General features: G+C 50.3%; 8 protein-coding genes across 8 annotated transcripts; 1 reads left to right on the top strand and 7 right to left on the bottom strand.

The window, feature by feature from the left end:
* Positions 1-474: 474 nt before the first annotated feature.
* On the top strand, positions 475-837 carry VFPPC_09954 (glyoxalase-like domain-containing protein; the record flags this gene model as incomplete). Its single annotated transcript, XM_018288408.1, has 1 exon — positions 475-837. One exon carries the CDS (start codon positions 475-477, stop codon positions 835-837), a length of 363 nt encoding a protein of 120 aa, XP_018137814.1.
* Positions 838-2286: 1449 nt separating this feature from the next.
* VFPPC_09955 (glycosyl hydrolase family 16) lies at positions 2287-3939 on the bottom strand (the record flags this gene model as incomplete). Its single annotated transcript, XM_018288409.1, has 1 exon — positions 2287-3939. The coding sequence occupies one exon, from the start codon at positions 3937-3939 to the stop codon at positions 2287-2289; it is 1653 nt and encodes a 550-aa protein (XP_018137815.1).
* A 2555-nt stretch (positions 3940-6494) lies between these two features.
* VFPPC_16810 (hypothetical protein) lies at positions 6495-6887 on the bottom strand (the record flags this gene model as incomplete). The annotated part of the gene is made up of 1 exon (XM_018294563.1): positions 6495-6887. One exon carries the CDS (start codon positions 6885-6887, stop codon positions 6495-6497), a length of 393 nt encoding a protein of 130 aa, XP_018137816.1.
* Positions 6888-8199: 1312 nt separating this feature from the next.
* VFPPC_09957 (small GTPase rho3) lies at positions 8200-9233 on the bottom strand (the record flags this gene model as incomplete). The annotated part of the gene is made up of 5 exons (XM_018288410.1): positions 8200-8609; positions 8701-8790; positions 8879-8928; positions 9032-9082; positions 9184-9233. The coding sequence occupies 5 exons, from the start codon at positions 9231-9233 to the stop codon at positions 8200-8202; spliced, it is 651 nt and encodes a 216-aa protein (XP_018137817.1).
* Positions 9234-10915: 1682 nt separating this feature from the next.
* Positions 10916-12229, bottom strand: VFPPC_09958 (pre-mRNA-splicing factor CWC25; the record flags this gene model as incomplete). Its single annotated transcript, XM_022428684.1, has 3 exons — positions 10916-11157; positions 11211-11576; positions 11629-12229. The coding sequence occupies 3 exons, from the start codon at positions 12227-12229 to the stop codon at positions 10916-10918; spliced, it is 1209 nt and encodes a 402-aa protein (XP_022284050.1).
* A 429-nt stretch (positions 12230-12658) lies between these two features.
* Positions 12659-13177, bottom strand: VFPPC_09959 (mitochondrial 40S ribosomal protein MRP2; the record flags this gene model as incomplete). The annotated part of the gene is made up of 3 exons (XM_018288412.1): positions 12659-12721; positions 12787-12958; positions 13071-13177. The coding sequence occupies 3 exons, from the start codon at positions 13175-13177 to the stop codon at positions 12659-12661; spliced, it is 342 nt and encodes a 113-aa protein (XP_018137819.1).
* A 1949-nt stretch (positions 13178-15126) lies between these two features.
* VFPPC_09960 (GDP-mannose transporter) lies at positions 15127-16454 on the bottom strand (the record flags this gene model as incomplete). The annotated part of the gene is made up of 4 exons (XM_018288413.1): positions 15127-15527; positions 15600-15956; positions 16010-16100; positions 16161-16454. The coding sequence occupies 4 exons, from the start codon at positions 16452-16454 to the stop codon at positions 15127-15129; spliced, it is 1143 nt and encodes a 380-aa protein (XP_018137820.1).
* Positions 16455-18614: 2160 nt separating this feature from the next.
* Positions 18615-19349, bottom strand: VFPPC_14696 (hydrophobic surface binding protein A domain-containing protein; the record flags this gene model as incomplete). Its single annotated transcript, XM_018292464.1, has 1 exon — positions 18615-19349. One exon carries the CDS (start codon positions 19347-19349, stop codon positions 18615-18617), a length of 735 nt encoding a protein of 244 aa, XP_018137822.1.
* Between the last annotated feature and the right edge of the window lie 1033 nt (positions 19350-20382).

The raw sequence follows: 20382 nt of genomic DNA, 5'->3' as shown, positions 1-20382 counted from the left end.
TTTCAAATCCAGCTCGGCAAAGGTACCGCGAAAATAGCTATTTTGCAAAGTATTGTCAAGCTTGTCGCTCTGGTCGTAACTCTTGTTACTTCCTAGAAGGAGGAGAGACGCAAGCAAGGGGCTGCAAAACGAGAGGCATACCAGTACCATGCAATGCAATGCAATGATCCCCTCCCCTGCACTGTCTTCGGCGGCATGCGCCACTCGCAGATCAGATCAAGATGTGACATGGAGGTGCAAGGAACCTGAACGTCATCGTGCGGGCGAGTCCAACCCTATTGCCAACCAGGACAAGTTGGTTCAAATACAGGAACTAAAATGAGACCACGAGTTTTACAACAACAGCGCAGTCTACGAGACGTCGCCAACTTCCCTTCCAACCTTTTGTGAACTGGAGAGTCCTGAACCTCAGCCTCCAGTATCCCCTCGCTCACAATTTGAGAAGCACCAGACCAGACCACAAAAGCAGCAACAATGCTCGAAATCGGTTCCATCGTCTGGGGCGTCCGCGACATCAACAACTTCCCGCGCCTTATCGAATTCTGGTGCAAAGCACTAAACTACAAGCCAGCCAGAGAACCAGACACCGACTGGGCCATTCTGATTCCGAAATCCGGCACAGGTCAGCAAATGGCCCTCTCCGTCGTCACATCTACCACTGTGAAACGACAGCGACACCACCTTGATCTGTATGCGTCCGATCAAAAGGCTGAAATCGACAGGCTGTTATCCCTTGGAGCAACATTAGCGGAGCGGGATTATCCCGATGGTGCAGATTACGTTGTCCTGGAGGACCCTGATGGGAATGCGTTTTGTGTCATCGACAAAGGCTCATAGATGCTGTTGAATACATTGGGATCAGAAGTATTTGAACACGGAAAGGTATCGCGTTGGTGCTGAGGCATATTGAGCCGTGTTGGTGTATACTTGAATATATTGAGTGTATTAGTGTATACTCGGATATGTCCAAATACCTTTAACCAGAGACTGTATACCTTCTAATCATATTTAAACATTTATTTCACGTACAGGTGATACATCCAATCTGCATGCACTTCACTCAGTCATGGCGATTCAGGATACCAAGCACAAGTCTCCTATTCACAATTACCAGAAGCAACACTGCACTGCGTACCAAAAGTAGAAAATCCCAATAAACAACCATCCATAATATACATTTCCGTTACACCCTAATGTACAAAAGCCTCTTCGATAATCCCGAAACCCATGCCATCCAACAATTCTAGCCACCGCCAAACTGTCCACCCAATCCATCCATCCACCGCTTCAAATGCCTAAAAAGCTGCATCGCGGTACTGATCGAACCCAATCTACTCAGCAGTCGATTGGCCCTCGTCCCTACGACAGTGATTTGCTTGCGACCCCCAGCTTAGCCTCTTCCGCAAGCCGGCGGTTATCTTCCAGCGCACGAATCGCTCTGTTGAGCGCCATGATCTTTTTGCCGGCATCCTTCATGCTCATCCTCGGCGCTGGGGAGGTGTCTCCTTGCTGGCTGTCCATATTGGCGTGTGTCTTTGTGTCAAGTTGTGTGTATGAGTCAAAAGTCGAGCAGTAGAGTGGAAAGAATATTAGACCAGAGTTGTCTACGTACTACAACCAAGGTTGCGATGACGACCCTTTATACTTATCGTGCTTGACTTGCCATTCAACATCGCCCGGTAGCACGATTCAGTGACTGCCCCAAATGAGCATGTATTCCATGCGGTCGGAGGCAGTGGTCGTCAATGGCTACCGAGACGTGGCGTCGCGGCCAAAACAATCAGAACAAAGACTGCCGTCTAAGACGCGAAAGCGACAGAGAGCAAGTGATGAAACTGAACAACTGAGTAGAATTGGCATTTGATAGATGAACAACTTCTGATCAGCTCGTCTTTTGTCCATTCAGGAACAAAAATTATGCAATGCACTCACTGAAGCGAATTGCGCGGGAAACAGGAAACAGCGTCTGCACACCGACTTGAGATCGAACAAAGAGGTATCTTCTGATCAGTTGATCCAATGTCTATCTACCTCACTACCAGTCAAGGCTAGGCTTGCTTCAGCCAACTGGTCCAACATGAAACACCACCGTTGACGCCTATACGGAACCGCCACGCCCGCCGGTCAAGACAGCTAAGGGAATGGATGGTAAAGAAAAGGTCCGAAATTACAACAACAAAAACATACACAAAACGTCTTTGAACCCAAAAGATCAAGACAGCCCAAATCAAAGCAACCCACTATCAGCTTCTTCCATTTGTCGCTAAATCAGTATCCTCCTCCCCCCTACCAGCCATTGTTGCTCCGAGGAGACGCAGGCCCGCGGTATCCATAGCCCGGCTGCTGGTTGTCGGTAAAACTCCTTTGCGGGCCCATCGTGCCGGGGCTTTGCATCCTCTGGAGCCCATAGCCTTGCTGATGAGGGCCAGGAGATCCCATCCGTGAATAAGGATCTGGGGCCGAGTCGCTTCGCATCTGGTACTGACGAGGGGAGCCGGGAGAGCCTGGAGGGGGCATACCAGGACTCTGTGATCGGATCATGGGGGAGTGCGATCGCATACCGGGGCTGTGAGAGCGTGCTGGTGGGTGGCCAGGGCTTGGGGGAACACCGAAATCGAAGCCATGATGGTTGGAAGAGGCAGGGCTGGCAGGCCGGCCAGGTTGACCACGCATAGCTCCAGCAGCTCCCATCGCTCCGCCGGCCATGGCTGCACCAGCACCACCCATGGTACTTGCGTTACTCGCACTGCTTCCAAGACGAGACTTTTCATCAAAGGGGCCACTGAATGGGTTCGATTCAGGAACGTGGTACGAGTTGTTGTCAGCCATACCACCGGCGCGAAGATCCCGGGCGTTGTACTCCTGACCATGGGCAGCGAAGCTATCGGGGTTAATTCCATTCTTTTGGAACTGCGCGTTCTCTCGTCGGTCCCGTTCCTCACGTTCGGCGGCCGCCTTGGCCTCGGCGGCTCCAATACGACGCTGTCGGAAGTAGTACCAAAGCAAAGTTCCTATAGCTAAGGCCGCGACTCCACCAGCTCCGGCATAGACGCCAGCCTTGGCTCCAGTAGGGAGCTCATTCCATTTCTCGCTGATTGACTTGTCGGCTTGCTTGTTCAAAGCCTCGAGAGCGGTAGAGTTGCCGCTGGCAATCTTGATGCTTTGCCAGCTGCCCGAACGATCTCCGTATGAATATTCCTTGCCACTGCTATAATCAGTGACGTGGGCGCTCTTAAGGTACATGGTGTACGGGCCGTTGGCGTAATCAGTATCACCACCAGCCCATTTGCGCGTGCCCTCAGGAAGGGAAGGGTCGCCGCCGGCCCAGATACCAACACTCATGCGCATAGGCGTCTGGGGGTAATTGTGCGTATTGTTGGCATCCTTGGCATTCAAGGTGCGGACATGGTTGCCGTTAATGAACCACTCAATAGAATCCTTTGTCCACACGGTGGTGTAGTTGTGGTAGTCGTCCTGCATACCAGTCATGGGGTGAGAACCGCCATTCTTGAAATCCTGGCGGCCCTTGCCGAAGTAGTTTGTCGTCGCAAATGTCTTGTTGGAACCAAGGAACTCCCAATCGACCTCGTCGAGGTCATCGCTGAGCCACATCATGGAACTGACTATACCTCGACCGGGAGCAACTTTGAGCATGATTTCGGTGCGGCCAAAGAAGAAGTAAAACTTTGTACGAATAGTCGGCGAGTCTCCTTGCTTATTGATGGTGAAGGAGGCACCAGTCTGGGCATCGTAATTCACATTACCGGCGGTTGTTTCCCAAAGGTCACTACTCGGGGTGACGTTGAAATTGAAAAGGTGAGAGGTTCCGAATGCTGGGTCTACCGGGCAATCGCGTTCCATGGGATTACAGTCAGTGTGAACCTGAGCGGCGGCGAGGCCAAGGAAAGCCGCCGCGGCAAGAATTGATTTGCAACGCATGATGACACTGTTTAGGCTGGAGTCATGAGGGCGTGTTGATCGCGAAGTCAGCCTCGAAAAAAAAAAACGAATGCTACTGTGTAATTGCTGTGGGAAACTGAATAATCGTCTAGTTTTATTGTGTCCTCTGTTCCAGCAGAGGATCTATGTCTCGTTTGTGCAAGGAACGGCTAGCCCTGGTGATCGATTCAATTTCAGCCGATATCGAATTCGATGGTTGGGCCTGGTTGAGAGGAGTGGACGGGGGGGTTCGTAATGATGCTGTCGAGTCGGGGCCGTCGACAAGGAACGAGGAGGCCTGGTTAGAAAGGAATGTCGAGCTGAAGCACGTCGTCAGACGAGCAGCAAACAAAGGAGTGGAAATCGTCAAGGTGACGGAGTGGTGAGAGCAGAGTCAAGTTCGGCCGGTCTTCATGGTTGTGCTGCGAGAAGGACCAGACCCTCTCCAGTCTCTCTCTCCCTGATGGTAGTATGCCGCACTCCCAAGCGTCTGTTGGCAACACCAGACCAGACCAGACGGCAATTGACACCCGGCTGGGGGCATCTGCAGAACTGGGGCTTTGGTTGAGTGGTGTCAGGTCAGGTCCAGCCAGATTCTAGGCGCAATTTCACCGAAGGCGCACCAGCCAATTCCTGTCAGGGGGTGGAATGGACACTGGCGTCGACATGGACCAATGCTGAACCCATGTTGAATTGTTGTGGTCGTGGTCTTTGTCGTGAGACACCAGACCAGACAGCCTCTGGTGGTTGAGTGCAGCCAAGTCTCCAAGTGGCTCAGGGGCAATGCAGGTGGAGTCAGGGTGGCACTTGCCGCATGTTTGCATGTAAAAGATAACAGGGAAGGAGTGATGCATCAACCAATCCGACGGCTGCAAAACGGCACCCACCCACCAAATCGCGTAACACCAGACTTTGCTCAACTCCACAATCTTTTTGCACCTTGACTTTTCTGGAGCATTTTGGACGGCTTGAGGGGTTTTGGAAAGCTTTTGGCTGCTGGGCCGGCCCTAAGTGCATTAGTGCCAGGGGTCAACCAGGTAAGTTGACATTTGATGCTGGAATTGTGTTCTTGGCTTGGCTTGGCTGGTCTATTTTCTCGCCACATCAATTGATCCCAAACTACAGCAGGTCCGAGGACGATTATACGGAGTAGTCATGGTACAACCCAGGGAGAGAACATTACAAATGCCGCCAAGCAGCATTTGATCGTCCCCTCTGAAAATTTGGCGGTTGGTATGAACCGGCCGACAGTCAAAACGAAACCTAGAATCGCCAGCGAGTAGTGTCAAGGCACTGCCAAGACAACAAGATGTCTGGCGTACTCCAAACAGAGTCTGTGGAAATAAGTATTTGGCCTGTCCAAGTATGCACTAATATATGGAGTATCTTAATATATCTTCGCTTTTAACGCGATATGCGGTACGTTTGCATTGTTTGAATACCTTCGACCCCCACTAACTGTTTGAACGCATTACAAATTGCACAAGACTTGACTGTCCTAGCCCAGGAATTGCACCACGTTCCACTGGTCTGTTCTCGCTCTTGGCATTCGCTGGCCGCTCTTTATCTCGCCTAAACACCAACCGAGCAAATGAACGGCGCACATAATAAGCAGCGGAGTGGCTTTCGTGGTTTAATAATGGAAGCCAACATGGATTCGAAACTCCCAATTTCTCATGCCTGTTCCCTTGAAAGAGAGGAACCCTTGGAGGAATCTGTGTGGCGGTTGGCATCGATGATCCAGCAAGCCAAAAGGACGAGGTGAGACACGGGTGAGGGCCGTCCTATTCCTGGCGACAATGGTCCATGTCGTCAATAGCATAACTTGCCTCCCTGCCCATGACCTCCGAGTGGTGTTTGTTGCTTGGACCGGAATGTGTCACTCCACCGGCAACTTTACACCGCATTTTGACCGCAAAATCAATGCACGCGACGTCATCTAGAAGCCAGCGCAGATGGAAGGGATGTGTCTACCATGTTGACCAGACAATTTCCAGGCTCCATGTTGACCTTGACGGTGATTTTACTAGTCGAAACACAAGACACATTGCTGTACAGCCAAGGGGAGAGAGCCTCATCTAAACTAACTGAAAGCCAAGACCCAACAAGTCGTCACATCCACATCGAAAATATGTCCAGACAAGGTTGAGACTTATCTATCAAAACTGTCGATAATACGCACATTTCGTAGCCTACAAAATATTTTTCAATCGCACAAAAATCCATGCACAAGCACCGCGCCATTGCAACGAATCCGAACCAAACGCTCAATTTTATCGTGTACACAAGATACGCCAATCTTTCAACTCATCAAACACAATGCTGCTTCCACTCCATGATAAAGGCATTAAATCCCATGACCTAGCACTGATTAGCAAAACTCACAAAGTCGCGATATAATAGACTTACGTCCAAGTCCCTTTCCCCGCTTCGTAACCTCCCTCGCATGCTGCTGCTTGATCTTGGCCCTCCTCGCCTCCTCCTCAGCCTCCAGCTCAACCCTCTTCATATGCTCCCTCGCCTCTCTCACCCGCAGCCTCGCCTGGTCAAGTGCCCTATGGTGCCCTATCTGCCTGCTCTTCAGCCTCTTCCGCATCCATGACCCTCTCGCGAGCCTGTAGAATGCTCGGGTCTACGTCCTCGCTGTTCCGGCCCATAGCCTTGTGCAGCAGGCTGCCTCCACGTCGGGGGCGGTGATTCAACGACGACCCAGACGAGGACGTAGAGCTTCTGGCAGACATGGTTCTATTTGTCGCAGTGCCGGTGGGGGAGTGATCGCGGCGGTGGAAGAGACTATGTTTGCGTGCAGGATGCTCCGTGGTTTCTACAGGTACATCACGAACGTCGTCGCGACGGTGGAAGAGTCCATGTTTCTTGGGTTCGTGGATCTCTCGCTCCGGTACGTGTACCTCTGGCGAAGGCTCGCGATGGGATCCAAAAAGAGGCATGGTGTTGTAACTACCTAGGTACGCTTGCTGTAAGGGCTTACAAAGAGTTTGCAAAGAATATAGCTTATGCGGTGTAACCGTTTGTATAGTGTCAAACGTCTAGTAATGCGATAAATCAAGCGCCAAGAAGATAATTTCTTCTGGATTGGGGAACCCACCCTGTTATCTATTCGACCTGTTCGCTGCAGAAACGGCACCTGCTGAACATGCTCTGCATCATGATGTCTGGTTGATCACGACCCAACAAACCTGTTTCGTTGTCGATCTGCCAACATGACGTCAAGGCAGTGCAGGGTAGTTCACGCACTGAAGACGGCCGTGTCGAGTGTGGTTGGCGACACCAACACCACTTCACTCGTGGCCAATGAATTTTTGAGGGGAATGCATGGACAGGCAATGGACCCTGGAGGGTATTAATTGTCTCGGGCCAATGTTGTGCTGCCGTGGAGAGCTATTTACGTAGAGGGCTGAAAGAAGTGACGGTGATGGAATCATAGCATTCCAGGTTGGGGAGGTCCTGCGATGTTGCTCCGTGGGTTCGTATGAGGAAGGTCAACGTCTTCTTGGCTGGATTGGAACCGGGAGGCCTCATTGATTGTCATTGAGAAATGCACGCGAGCGATCTCAATATAGACCTGGCAGTCGAGACCCCGATTTACTGAGTCTTGAATGTACTACCTTAAACATGTGTCCGATTATGCAGCTACAAATGGAATAAACACAGGCTGAGTCTCAGATAAGGGAACAGACTAGATGAACAAATTCAGCATATCTAAGCCACGCGGCCCAATGCAAACGCACCATCCTCCATGCTCTAACATCCCGTAAAGGAACTCCAGTGCCTGAACTATGACCTATTCCCCCACCACACCACACCCAAAGATTGATACAAGGTAAAGGAATTAAAAGAAGTTATGAAAGTGGTTAATGCCGCCATCCTCTACCCTCCTCATGTGCTGTCTGGGCCATGAAATATCTCTACTGCCGCAATATGTACAAACAAGATTGGATAGACTTTGTTGAACGGCGGGAATCACATAGCAACCCCGCAGAAACACCCAATAAAAACCGCAGCGTAGACGGGGTAAAATGGTGCTAGGGATAAGGGATATCGAGAAGTCGAGAAGTTGAAAGAATTGAACAAGAAGGAAAGAAATGTGTAAAGTCGGCTCGAAGGGCTCCTCCCGAGAGAGGACGCAAAACAGTTCGAAAAACTAAAACGACGAAAATCGTCCGGGGTATTGAATTCGTGGTGCACGTTGTGTTGTGTTTTCCAAGGCCGTCGGGTATCTTGGTCCTGGCATGTGTCCCCTCACATTATGGTGCACTTGTTCTCTTCTCTTTCCTTCTTGACACTCAGAGCAACACGGGCCGCCTCCGTAAAGGCTTCGTTGACACCGCGGTTCTTCATGGCTGAACACTCGAGGTACCGTGAGGCTCCTATTCGCTTGGCCACCTCCAGCCCCTTGTCGTATTCGATTAAAGGCCCCTTGGGACGTTCCGGGTTGGCATCTCCCTCTGAAGCTGCAGGCGTAGCCGCGGAGGCTTCTTCGCCTTCGTCATCTTCAGCACCGCCTTCGCGGAGATCGCACTTTAGCGCAACCAGGACCAGCTTGACGCCGGGGCAGTTGTCGGCAATTTCCCCAACCCATTTTGATTCGACGTTTTCCAACGAGTCTTTGCTGTCGACGGAGTAGCAGAGCATAATAAGATCGGTGTCATCTGGAATGGTGGTCACGGTCAGTTATCGGCGGGTTCATTCCTTCCTCCCTCGTCCTCTTGACATCTTGGTAGCAAGTGGGAGGTATCATACCATAAGATAGTGAACGTAATCGATCGAATTCTTCTTGACCGGCCGTATCCCACAGCGAGAGCTCAATGTGCACGTTATCTACAAAGATGTCTGTTCGCAATCGTCAGCGCGCAAACAACCAAATCGATCGACCACCAAGTGGCTTGTGCGCAGAATCAGAATTGTTCTAGCAGCATACCGTGGACGTAGTTTTCGAAGACGGTAGGTTCGTATACCGTTGGGAAGTAACTGCGTGCGTCGATTAGTTGTGAATGTCACTCTGGGATTTGTGCTGGCCGCTCTCCCCCCAGCTTCCACTCCAGGGTTGCAGGTGGCGAGCCAGGAAACGTACCCTCTCGTAAAGACGTTTAGCAGTGATGTTTTACCGCATGCACCATCTCCTCTGTCCTCAACAGTTAGCATTGGTCTCAAGAATCAAGCCCCCCCGGCGTTGGTGAGGCTTGGTCGGGCAGCCGGGTTTCTGTCGCCGCAGAAGGGACCTACAGCAGCACCAGCTTGCGCTGGACCGTCTTAGATCCACCGCAGAGAGGCATTATGGCGCGGATCGTTCAATTGGCGATGATGAGGGTCGGGGTACTGCGCGGCGCAAGCGGTTTGTTAAAGCGACGTGAGGTGACGGGTCGTTGACGTTTGCCCAGGTGCTTGCAGAGACGGAAACGTGGCGGGAGGGCTCCGACTCAACACGTCAAGCGTATCCAATTGGCAGCCGATGGCAAACGAGAGATGAGAGCCAAGCAAGCGCGAGAAGGTTTGCAATGAGAATGAGGCTAACTCGGAGCGCACGTCTCGGCGACCAAAGGGTTCGCGATTTTATTTGAGGGATGTTGTTGGGGGCGAAGGGAAAAAAAGGAGGAGTGTCGTCGCTTGTGCAGTCCCGTTGTTGTTCGCTCGCAGTAGTCGAAAAGAGTCTGGTTGGGGGGTGTTGAGGTTGAGACAGGGATCAAACGACTTTTATTTTCCTTATTCGCGGGAGAGTGGGAATGAGTTTGGAACTTGAAGAGCGAATAAAGTTCGGGAAGAACAAAAAGAAAGGTGGTCAGAATGCGGAATGCGCCTGGCGAATTACCATCAGACAACAGACTTTGTGCATCGTTCAACAACAGGTCTGTCTGTCTGCTCTGGTCTGGTGTGGTCAATCCGACGATTAATGCACCACATGCAGACCAGCCAGACTGGACTTGAGCAAATGGCATTCAATTCAAAGCCAGGTCCGACCAGATTGACTCCATAAAAATGCACTCGAACGGCTGGGGGCATCGTGTCCACCAGCCAGACACCACCTGAAGTCCATTCGATCAAATGCCCCGTCTGTTCTGGTGGGCAGTTCGTTACAGAGTACTTCGAACCCCGGACCGGCATGTGCACTTTGCTGGGTTGCCACAAACCAAAATTTCCACAGGCGTATTTCGCCACAGCCACAGCGTATTTCTGCAAGCCTTAGCGGCTGCTCTAGTCAAGACTCGTCTTCACAGTTAGCGTTTGTCTGGTCAATCTTCCCTGTCATTGTTGAGCTGCAGAATGCCGCCCATCTTCCTTGAGTCTGGTCTGGTTTTGTCGCAACATGGGACATTGATCAATTTGATCAAGTGCCATGTCCTGCAGCCACTACCGAATGCCACCAATCACGACGCGGGCATCCGTTAGGCATGTTGCATCAGAGCCGGCCACCAGATTTGCCAGGTCATGGTCATGTCAATGTGATGTTCACGCCCCATTTGATGGCTTTTCTACGCAGTACTCCGTACATGCAGAATATTCAAGTGTTCAACGAAAGGCATCAATTGTCTTTGATCATCGTTCACTGGATGTTGAATCTTACCTCAACATATCATATCAATTCAACGCATGTGTGTGACGCGGTCTCTATCTACTCGGCAAATTGCAGCCAAATGCACAGACACCAGACAATACTGGCAGCTCATTTGCACAACAATCATATCGTGTTCCATTCCATCCCTTGGCCAGAACAGCACACCTGACATTCCTTTTCACAACTACACCCGACATCTAGTCCAGTCTATTACGTACGAGCAGAGTGCTTGACACATGCAGTTTGTTTGGTTGATTAATCATGTCCACTAGAAGAGCAACTGCAGACCATTTCCTGTCCCATATCAAAATGCAAGAGCAAAGTGCGCCAAAAGTTTCCGCTGAACCGTGCAAAAAAAAAAAAAAAAAAATGCTGGCCTCAATTTTCATATATGCGCACACGCGCTCAATCGTCATCTCGCTGGTAACCCTGTCGATTGCGACCCATTCTCTCTCCTAAATCAAGCTTGCCAGCCTGCTTGTGAAGTCCATTGACGAACCCTCGCTCACCCCCTCGTTCTCGTGCCCTCTCATCTGCTTCTCGTGCTGCTCGTTCCTCTCGTTCCAGACTAGCTAGCCGTTTCTCCCGGTCTTGGTCCATGTCAGAGGCTGCCGATTGCATCGTGGCTAATTTGCGAGCCTTTTCAGCTTCTCTGTCGTCATTTCTTTCGGCTTGTCCCCTTGACCTGTCGTTACCATACCCATTTCCATTATGTCGAGGCCTATTTCCATTCCGTGGTCCCCTCCAACTGTCGTTGTCTCGGCTGTAGTCCCGACGTCTATCGTCATCTTGCCGGCGGTAAGAATGGTCACTGCGGTGTCTGTCGCGTCGGTCTGGAGAAGGACTGCGTCGACGTGGTCGTTCATCACCGGGGCTTGGGCTCTCATGTCTTCGCCGGCCATTATTTTCTTGATGATGAGAGTTCCTTCTGTGGCTTCCCTCATGTCGTCTCTCCAACGAATCGTCTCGGGTTCGGCGCGGGCTTCGACTGTCCCCGGATTCTCTCCTCCTTCGGTGTCTGTGTCGGCGTTCCTCCTCGTCGTCATCCTTGCGATGACGTCTTGGACTTCGCGATCGTGAATATGATCTGTGGCGTCGCTTATGTCGTCTTTCATCACCCTCGGAGTCTCTGCTCCTGCTTCGGTGTCGACGATGCTTGTGCCTATGTCTGTGCTCCTTGTCTCGTGACCTCCCCTTCTTCTTCTCGTCCTCTATTCCCATATTGGCCATTAGCTGCCGTCGTTTGATGGGATCGTTCATCATGGCCTCGTACGCCGCTTGTTCCTGTCTCTTAATCGCGAGGAGAGGGTCGTCCCGAATCTTGGATGCCGTATCTCTTGCACTATTCGCATTCTGAAGGGCCATAAAACTGTCCTCTCCAGCGCTCTTCTCCAGCTTCTTGTGATCCGTGCCCTTGATGAGGTTGTCGATTCGGCGCTTGCCCAAGAGGTACGCCTCGGTCTCTTCGCTGGTACCAACTTGGCCATCGGTAGGCCCTTGGTACATCCAGTCCACTCTGTCTACTCTCTTCTTGCCACCAGCGGCTTCCAGCTGCCGCTGCAACTCCTCCTTTGCGCGCTCCTCCTTGATTTCATTGACTCGTTGTTGGGTGCGCTTTCGCTCAGCAAGCGCTTTTTGTTCCTCCTCGTAGACGGCTTGCTGGTTTCGCCGTAACGTCGGATGAAACGATTTCTTGAGATTAAGATCGCCGCCACCCATGATGACGGTTTATCCGAGTCGCAGACTCGGTAGATGTTGGATGAGTGATGTTGTGCAAGAACAAAACCAGATGGTGGCGAGGTTGGCGAGATCTTGAGGCTGCAATGTGGACCCATTTTTATTTGCTATGCTGCACAACGACAAATTTCTAAGTGGTGCGGGTGACAAACGACCTTACTACGGGTGTGAAATGCATCAAAACCTAACCAAAAGCAGGTTTAAAGGACTCAGTGAATCGTGGGAAATTGCCATCATTGCACAAGTTAAGCTATTTGTTGGAGAAACATCATAATAAGGCGGAATAGTTCAATTCGTAATACCCCAAACGACTCGCTCAGCCTAATCATTATACAATCCAGCCAGTCCTGGCATCAGTCCTGGCGATTCATATCGTACATCATCCCAATAGGATTTACCCAAATCGATCTTCTACCAACTTGCTCGCTTAACGCCCGGCAAGTTTCCAGCCATTGCCTCCAGCCTAAAGTTGAACTGTCCGGATATCAGCTTCAAAGTTCAAATCGCTCGTGACAGCATTCCCTGAGAGGTGTCCTTACTCTAGTCAATTTGAAATCGCTTAGCACTCCACGTGCTTTGCCTCCCATAATACATCTATTGCGGATTTGCGTAGGACGGGTATAGGCATGCATCTGAGTGAGCTGGAGCTGGGCTTCAGCACGAACGCGAGGAGCGAGGGTCGTATTGCGGATAATGTATCGAAGAGCTTGCCTGTTACCAATTAGCATTGAGTTGCTTCGCGTTGTCTAGACTGATTGATTCCAGCTCCTGGGCTAATTCGATGCGAGATGTGTCAGGAACGAATTAGGGGGACGGCGCATACCTCTCCGTCTCAAACTGCTCAAAGACCTTGCGCTTCGTGTGGTCTCGAATCGTCCGGGCTTTTACGAAGCAGCCCAGATCGAGCTTCTTTGCTCGGAACATGGACATGCTGGGCGATTGATGGGGTGCGGAATGATGGGCATGAAGATCTGGTGATGGGGAACGGCAAATTCATGGCATCTTGCGCTGGCCGGTGTTTTACCGACATGCGCGGTCCACTATTTTGCCGCGACCATGGGAACAAAGACGAAGCAACAACACATTGGTAGGAACTTGGAGTATTTAGTGTAAAAATGTCTGCATTGTAATTCTTACCTTTGTTGCTTATCTTTGTCTATTTTGCATGAGGGTAGGTTGGAAGTAGAAATGTTACTACAAATCCAAGGAGGTATAGTAGCTTCTCTCCTTTCATCTTCTTGTAAGTGACACGGAACAGCACAACACGCCACCTTGGTCTCCCGAAAAGAACATTTGCACATTGGATTTACTGTTGTTACTAAATGACTTTCTTAATTTAGTAGAGAATCCAAAACAAAAATCACTTAAAAGAGCCAAATTGCCCATTTTAACGCAGCTGATGACCACAACAGCCCGGTGGTGCCGAGCTCAACTCATCAAATCACATGCTCGCCCTGCAGTGGGGGGTCAAAAGTATTTAAACAAGAAGAGGTAGCGCATATCGCGCTGTGCGCTGAGACATGTTGAGCTGTGTTAGTGTATGCTTGGATATGTCCAAGTATCTTTGAGACTGTAGTTTACTTTTACTAACGACAGTGAAATGGCAATGCTACTGTCCAACAAGTTCTAGATGTGAAAAAGCGGTACCGAAATCGAAGGCTTCCCGTCAGATTAGCTTTCATCTCAAAACCAGCGAGGTTTTCAGCACAGATTACTCCATATCTTTTTAGGATTACGAATTTAGACAAAGATGGTATTAAATCAGAGATTACAACACATTGTATCGGAGTAGCAGTCCGTGGAATTACCATTTGAGTCTCACGAGCTCACAATTCGATCACTTTAAATGGTTCGCTTCTCCATTGCAAACTGTCAAGCTCAAGCTAGAGTGCCAACTTCTCCGCTGTGATGCATGTTCAAATACGCAGCTACAGTTGATCAACGTATGATAAGTGGTATGCCCTCTTTGCAAACGCCCTTTTGAGCTCTCACATGTTTGCGCCTCTTTTCGCGACTTCCTCTTATCCTTTGTCCTTTCGCTTGCAGCTCACATTGACCTGAGCTCCAACTCACCTTGCCAGTTTGCCAGTGCAGCAATCAAGCGAGGAAGCAGTTGCCTGTCTTTGTGACTTTCCTTCAGTAAGCCTTTCCTCTCTCTCATCCTCACAAAACATCATCATCTTTTGCCACCTGAGGCCTCTCTTCTCAGCGCTCGTCTCAGAACAACGCAAAGAGCCTCAGTCTTAGCACAACCCTTCAATTACGCAGTGAAAATACTCTTTCTGTAAGCTACTCCCATTAGAGCCAGCGATTTGGCCTATAATCCATTAGATCCGTCCCTTACGCTAATTTGTTCTTAATGTCTTGCAGTTCTCTCATCATGCCTCGCAAAGACATGACTTTTGTAAGTCAATTCACATGCATTACGTCTTGTCGTGCTCATATATTATCTGCATCATGTTGGTAGAAAAGGTCCGTAGCCCAGCCCAATCACTACCCAAACGCCAGTATATTGATGTAATCGTGAGTCGTTGCCCGCACTTAACTACTCTATATTTGAACCAGCCCAACTTCAACGTGAGCTGAATGACACTTGTACGCCTATATCATGAATCATGAGGACGGACTTGATGACCAACAAGAATATGTGAACAACCAACATCGTATTGCGATGAATATTGTTTCTGTGCCATACCCTTTTAACGCCAGATATTCGATTTAGAGCCAATGCACGCCCAATTCGCAAATCAAATTTGCAATGCCTTCGAGGAGATCTCCACATGTATTCACACACGCCCTCCTTCTAGTCCAGAAACGAAACACCTTATGCAGAGCCAATTTCCCCGCGATTGTCGATTCCGAGATGCCAACCCGTCTGTTTACCGCTTGTTGGTGAGCGGCAACGCCGGTTGAGCCTTCTCCTTGCCCTTCTGCAGCTTGGCCACCGTATACACGATGCCACTGACGAAACCTAGGAAGATGGCAGACACACTGCCAAAGGTGACGGGGGCGGCGAAAAACACAATGCCCATAATGGCCACAGGCAACTTGTTGAGCGCGCCAACCATGGCATAGGTCGTAGAAGACGTAGCACGGACACACCACGCCGTCGAGTAGGAGATGAAGATGGCGCCGAGACCAGAGTAGATCATACCGATGCACATGCTGTTGCGGGAAGAGGCGGGGAAGTTGCTGCTCAAGTTGGCGGACGACCAGTCCTCGACAAGAAGGGATGAAATGATGAGAACCGGAATGGTAAGGAGGTTGTTGTAGTACATGACTGCTTCATGTTAGCGGACTGGCGGCTGCATCGTCGACTTGTACAGGAGAAAGGGAGGATATGACCACAAACCTTCCCAGTTGTTAAAACCCGTCTTCTTGATAACCTTGTTCATGCTCAGAGCATACAAAGCCGCGCAAAAGACATTAATGCCCATCCAGCCGTAGCCAAGGTTGAGAGTCGTCATGGCGGCTGCAGTGGAGGCATTCTTTGCATCAGCCCAGGCGGCGATAACAGAACTAAACACCATCATGACGAACGAAACAAGCGTCAAAGGCGTGACACTGCTTCCAAACCAGAGGACCTCTCCGTAGGCAATGACAATGATGGTCAGATTCTTGAAGATGGTGTACACAGGCACAGACAGGTACTGCAAGGCTTTGTTGCCAGTGTAAATCATGGCAACGAGAAGCAAGGCAATGGGAAACCCTGGGACTTTGTCAATACAAGGAAAATCAGCAAGCAATGGCGAGAAATCATACACGTCTTTGCCTTTTGCGAATCAAAGCGACCTAGTCCCTTGATCATGCCAGCCTGTTTGCACATGATAATGGCTGCTGTTCCGACAATCGACTAATACGGCATTAGCATCAATCCCAGCGCTCAACACCCATTCACCCACAAGCAACATACCTGAACAGCGAGATACAGCAAATTCATGTTCCAGTTCGATCCCGAAACAACATACTTATTCACAATCGTCATACTCATAGAACTCAAACAGTACGCAAACACAGACGCGCCACGGCTGTTATCCAGCGACGACAAGGACGGCGACAGACCCTTGAGGGCATCCGTCTTGGACTGGGCGGGCGTAAAGCTGGGAAACGGCCTGGCCTTGTGGGCGTCGCCATTGTGGCCGTTGGCGACGCCATTCCCGTTCCCATTCGCCATGGGGAGCACGTCGTCGGATTTCTTGTCTGACATGATGATGGCCAAACCCCCTGGATGAGCGACAGAAACTACCAAGTAAGCTGACGACGCGAAAAACGAGCGGAACGAAGTGAAAGAAGCGAGTGTCGGGAATGGTGAGATTCCAAGCGCGCAAACCAGAAAAACAAAAAAGAGTGTGAAGAAGACTCTGAAAGTCAGTAAAGGGGCTGCGTGAGCGTGAAAGCAACAAAGCTTTCCTCGTGAAATTTGATGACCCCCTTCAAATGAAAAAAGAGAGCTGGTCTGTTACGAGCTGCTGTGGCGCATGTCTTCGTATCTCTTGTTGCCGCATTAAGGAGGTGCGCCAAGGGGGGAGAAAAACTCGTCAGCCACGTTTAGCCACTCAGCCACAGCCACAGCCGCGTTCCAATCCACACGTGCCTCGTACCTGGGCGATTGTGGATGGTACCTGTTGGCTCCTCAGAAGGTGGCTGAACCCGTATCACTCTTTCACCTTTATCGAAGATAAGTAATCTCCGTCATACCGTGATAACGCCCTGCAAATTTGATCGGAAATCTACATAGCCACGCGGCAAGACACACGGGCCAATTGCGAATTTGTTTTCTTATTTCACGATTCCTTTTTCTGGTGGCTTGGAAATCTTCACTCCACCCCTGCGACTTCACCTCATAACCACGCTTCCAATCCATCATCACATGTGCGACAAACACATGTGCAACATCCTGTAGCGTTCCATCCATCATCGATCCTGCCACACAATCGATCTTCATATGTCACCTTTCGCCTAGCCAGGTATTCAAATTTGAATCTGAAGTCAATCTAGCATTCCATTCGGATGTTTCCGAAGCGTGAAATGTTCTCCACGTGCACAAGCCATCTTGATCTTGACACCGCAGATCGACATGTGCGTGGAGCCAAATTCGACGACACTCCATACCACCATTGCTGCAGTGGGGGTCAGAAGTATTTAACTCTGTAAGTGTATCTTATCGTAGTACATGCCATAATACATTAATGTGTATTAGTGTATACTTGGATGTAGTAGTGTATGCTCAAATGTGGGCAAATTCCTTCGCCAGAGTGTAAATCACACTTACACAGTAACCTTACCCAGTCTCCACCATGACTGATAACCATAATCCAGGGTTGAGAATAAGTGATCGGCAAGAGGATAATTGATCCAAGAATTAAACAGACAATTTTACAATTACTTTGCTATAGATTGCGTTGTACGTTGTGCTTGTTCAACAGCTATGGTGTGCTTGTACTCATCATCACCGCAAACCTCAACTTTTCGTCCATCGTCAACCATGAAATCACTCCTATTTAATACGGCCGCAGCAGTGGCGGGCATTTCTGCAATTCACCATATTTTCAGAGGCCCTCACGAACTCTACCCTGCGTTTAATACCCTCACTGCCAAGCCTCGTCGGGCAGCACGCACTGCCTGGGATTACATGATCGTGAGCTACATCACCACAAGTCCGTAACACCACCCTACAGTCAAATAATTTTGACCACAGATTGTAAACCCCCTCTTCCAAGGATAACGTCGCTAACATCCCAATCAAGTCTGTTTTAATGTCAAATGGGCACGAAATGGCGGCCCTGATGGCGTTGAGGAGCAGTCTGTGCTTGGAGCCATGGCTATAGGTGGGCTGATCGAAGGCTTCTATTGTATCATCAATGGGGAATACATGCCGCTTGTGGCCTTTTTCGGGATCCCAGCTATTAGCGTAGTTGCTTCAGTCGTGAATTGACCACTTGTACTCCGTATTTTGTCTCTCGTTGCCGTCTGACACACACAACTCACAGTAGGAAATGCACATGGGAAAATAAGAAGGTAAATTGTATAATGTCATACGACATGGTATATTAAGTGGCCGCTTCGGCTGAAGCCGACGCTGTCTAGCTAGTCGACATAAGACTGCATGCTAGGAACCGAACCCAAAACAGTTGCCAACCGGCAACAACACGTCATTATGATGTATAAAAATGGTGTTTCAAAAAAAAAGTCTTTTCCCGTTATGTTACATAAAACCCTTTACAGGACACCGATTGCCTCTTTCGTCGAGGACAGTATTAAAATCCATCAAATAAAACAGTAATCTAGCATCCAAGCAAATTGTTCATCTGCAGCAGTATCAAAGCGTTACTGAGCACACATCTTCGTAAATTCGCTAGCAAGCAATTTACAGAAGAGCGGCGACAACAGCCATGACGAGGGCACCAGCGGGAGCCAGGAAAGAGGCACCAGCGGTGACGGGAGGGGGGGTGGTGGTGGTACCATTGCCGCCAGTAGGGGCAGCAGTGGTGGTGGGAGCCAAGGTGGTTCCGGGGGCAGTCTGGCTGCCGGTGGGAGCAGCAGAGGTCTGGGAAGCACCACCAGTCTTGGTGCCAGAAGAACCGCCAGAGTTCTTGCAGTTGGACTCGGAGAAGTCATCCTGAGCCTGGTTGAGGACCTTGGTCAGGCCGTCGGCGAGCTGCTGAGCAATGCTCTGAGCATCCTTGGGGACCTTGGAAACAACAGACTTGATGAGAGCCTGGGAGTTGGTGTTGATGTCACCGAGCTCCTCACGGACGGTGCCGCAAGCACCAGCCTTCTCAACATCAGAGCGCTTGGCCTTGAAGTCGTCAGCAAGGGTCTGACCCTTCTTGGTCAAGGCCTGGACGGGATCGGTCAGGCCAAGAGCATCGGTGAGGGTGAGGTCCTTGGAGCCGTCAACCTTGGTCTTGCCAGCCTTGATGGCGGAGACAAGGGCGTCAGCCTTGGACTTGACGGCATCGACGTCACCGTTGAAGCCCTTGGCGGCGGTGTCAAGAGCCTCAATGCCGCTGGAGACGCTGGAGAGGACGCTGTTGATAACAGAGATCTGGGCGTAGGTGCCAGTGGCGGCGGCAAGGACAACGGCGTTGGAGAACTTCATTTTGTCGGTTTAAAGCTTGTACTGGCTTTGTTGTAAGAACGAGTGTAAGTCTGTATGACCGGAACAGAAACGATTGTGGCTTTTGTGCGGTTGAAAACAGAGAAGCGGTTATTGAGAGGAGAGAAAGAGAAGAGGAGATCTGGGAAAGGAGGGTATGTTTATACCTTTTTTCGACAATGCTTACTGCGCCATCCTGGGGGGAGACTTCACAAGCTCGAAGTCCAATGCCAAAGCCATGACCCAGGACCAACGCTACCGAGGCTTCCGCCAGGGACATTGACTTTCAACTAGGACAGTTGATGAGTAGTCGTAACTGTAATAACAAGGACCTGCCTGGGGCAACCTTGGGAAGGGGGCGGGTCAACCTAATCCATGTTCATGTCGACAGCAACCTAACCCTGGAAAGGCGCTTGGTGGGAAGCTTTTACGAGGAGACTAGACATGGTAGACTATTACAGCATGTACACCATGACCACCACATCCCACGATGCTAGTATCCACCCCCAGGCCGTCCACTCTTGGACCGCCGCGGGTGGAGTGGAGATGGTTACCTGGTGTGTGTGGATACTATTTCAACTCCTTGTTGCAACCAGAGCGTCCTGCGAGGCGACCAAGACCAAGACCAAGATGGTATGACTGGAGGCGGAGGAGAAAAGTGAGCAAGTGACAGGGTTGGCCGACTCATCCAGAACTGGGCGCAGTACCTTGTGGCCAATCCAGGGGTGCCGATGGAAGGCAATTTCAGAGACAGACATGTGCCCAAACTTGAATCTCCAAGATTCTCCCGGACGAGCAAGGTTCTAAATATGGTGGTTGTGGGAGTTCTCCTTGGTTCGCTTGGCTGTTAGCCGTCAGAAAGATGCCCACGGAGAACTTTGTTCGTGTGATTGGTATCCCCGATTGCGCAACAAACGGATCCTGCGCTCAAGTGGCTTGCATAATTTCATTACCGAAGCAGGCAAGCAATACAAAGGACGACGAAAAATAGACCCAATTGAGTTTCGCCAGTCCATTGTCCGGCCACTCGATTTGA

Source organism: Pochonia chlamydosporia, chromosome 4 (assembly GCF_001653235.2).
Source record: "Pochonia chlamydosporia 170 chromosome 4, whole genome shotgun sequence".
NCBI lineage: Eukaryota > Fungi > Ascomycota > Sordariomycetes > Hypocreales > Clavicipitaceae > Pochonia > Pochonia chlamydosporia.
The sequence above is the reverse complement of the archived record's forward strand: the minus strand, read 5'-3'. Positions and strand labels throughout refer to the sequence as shown.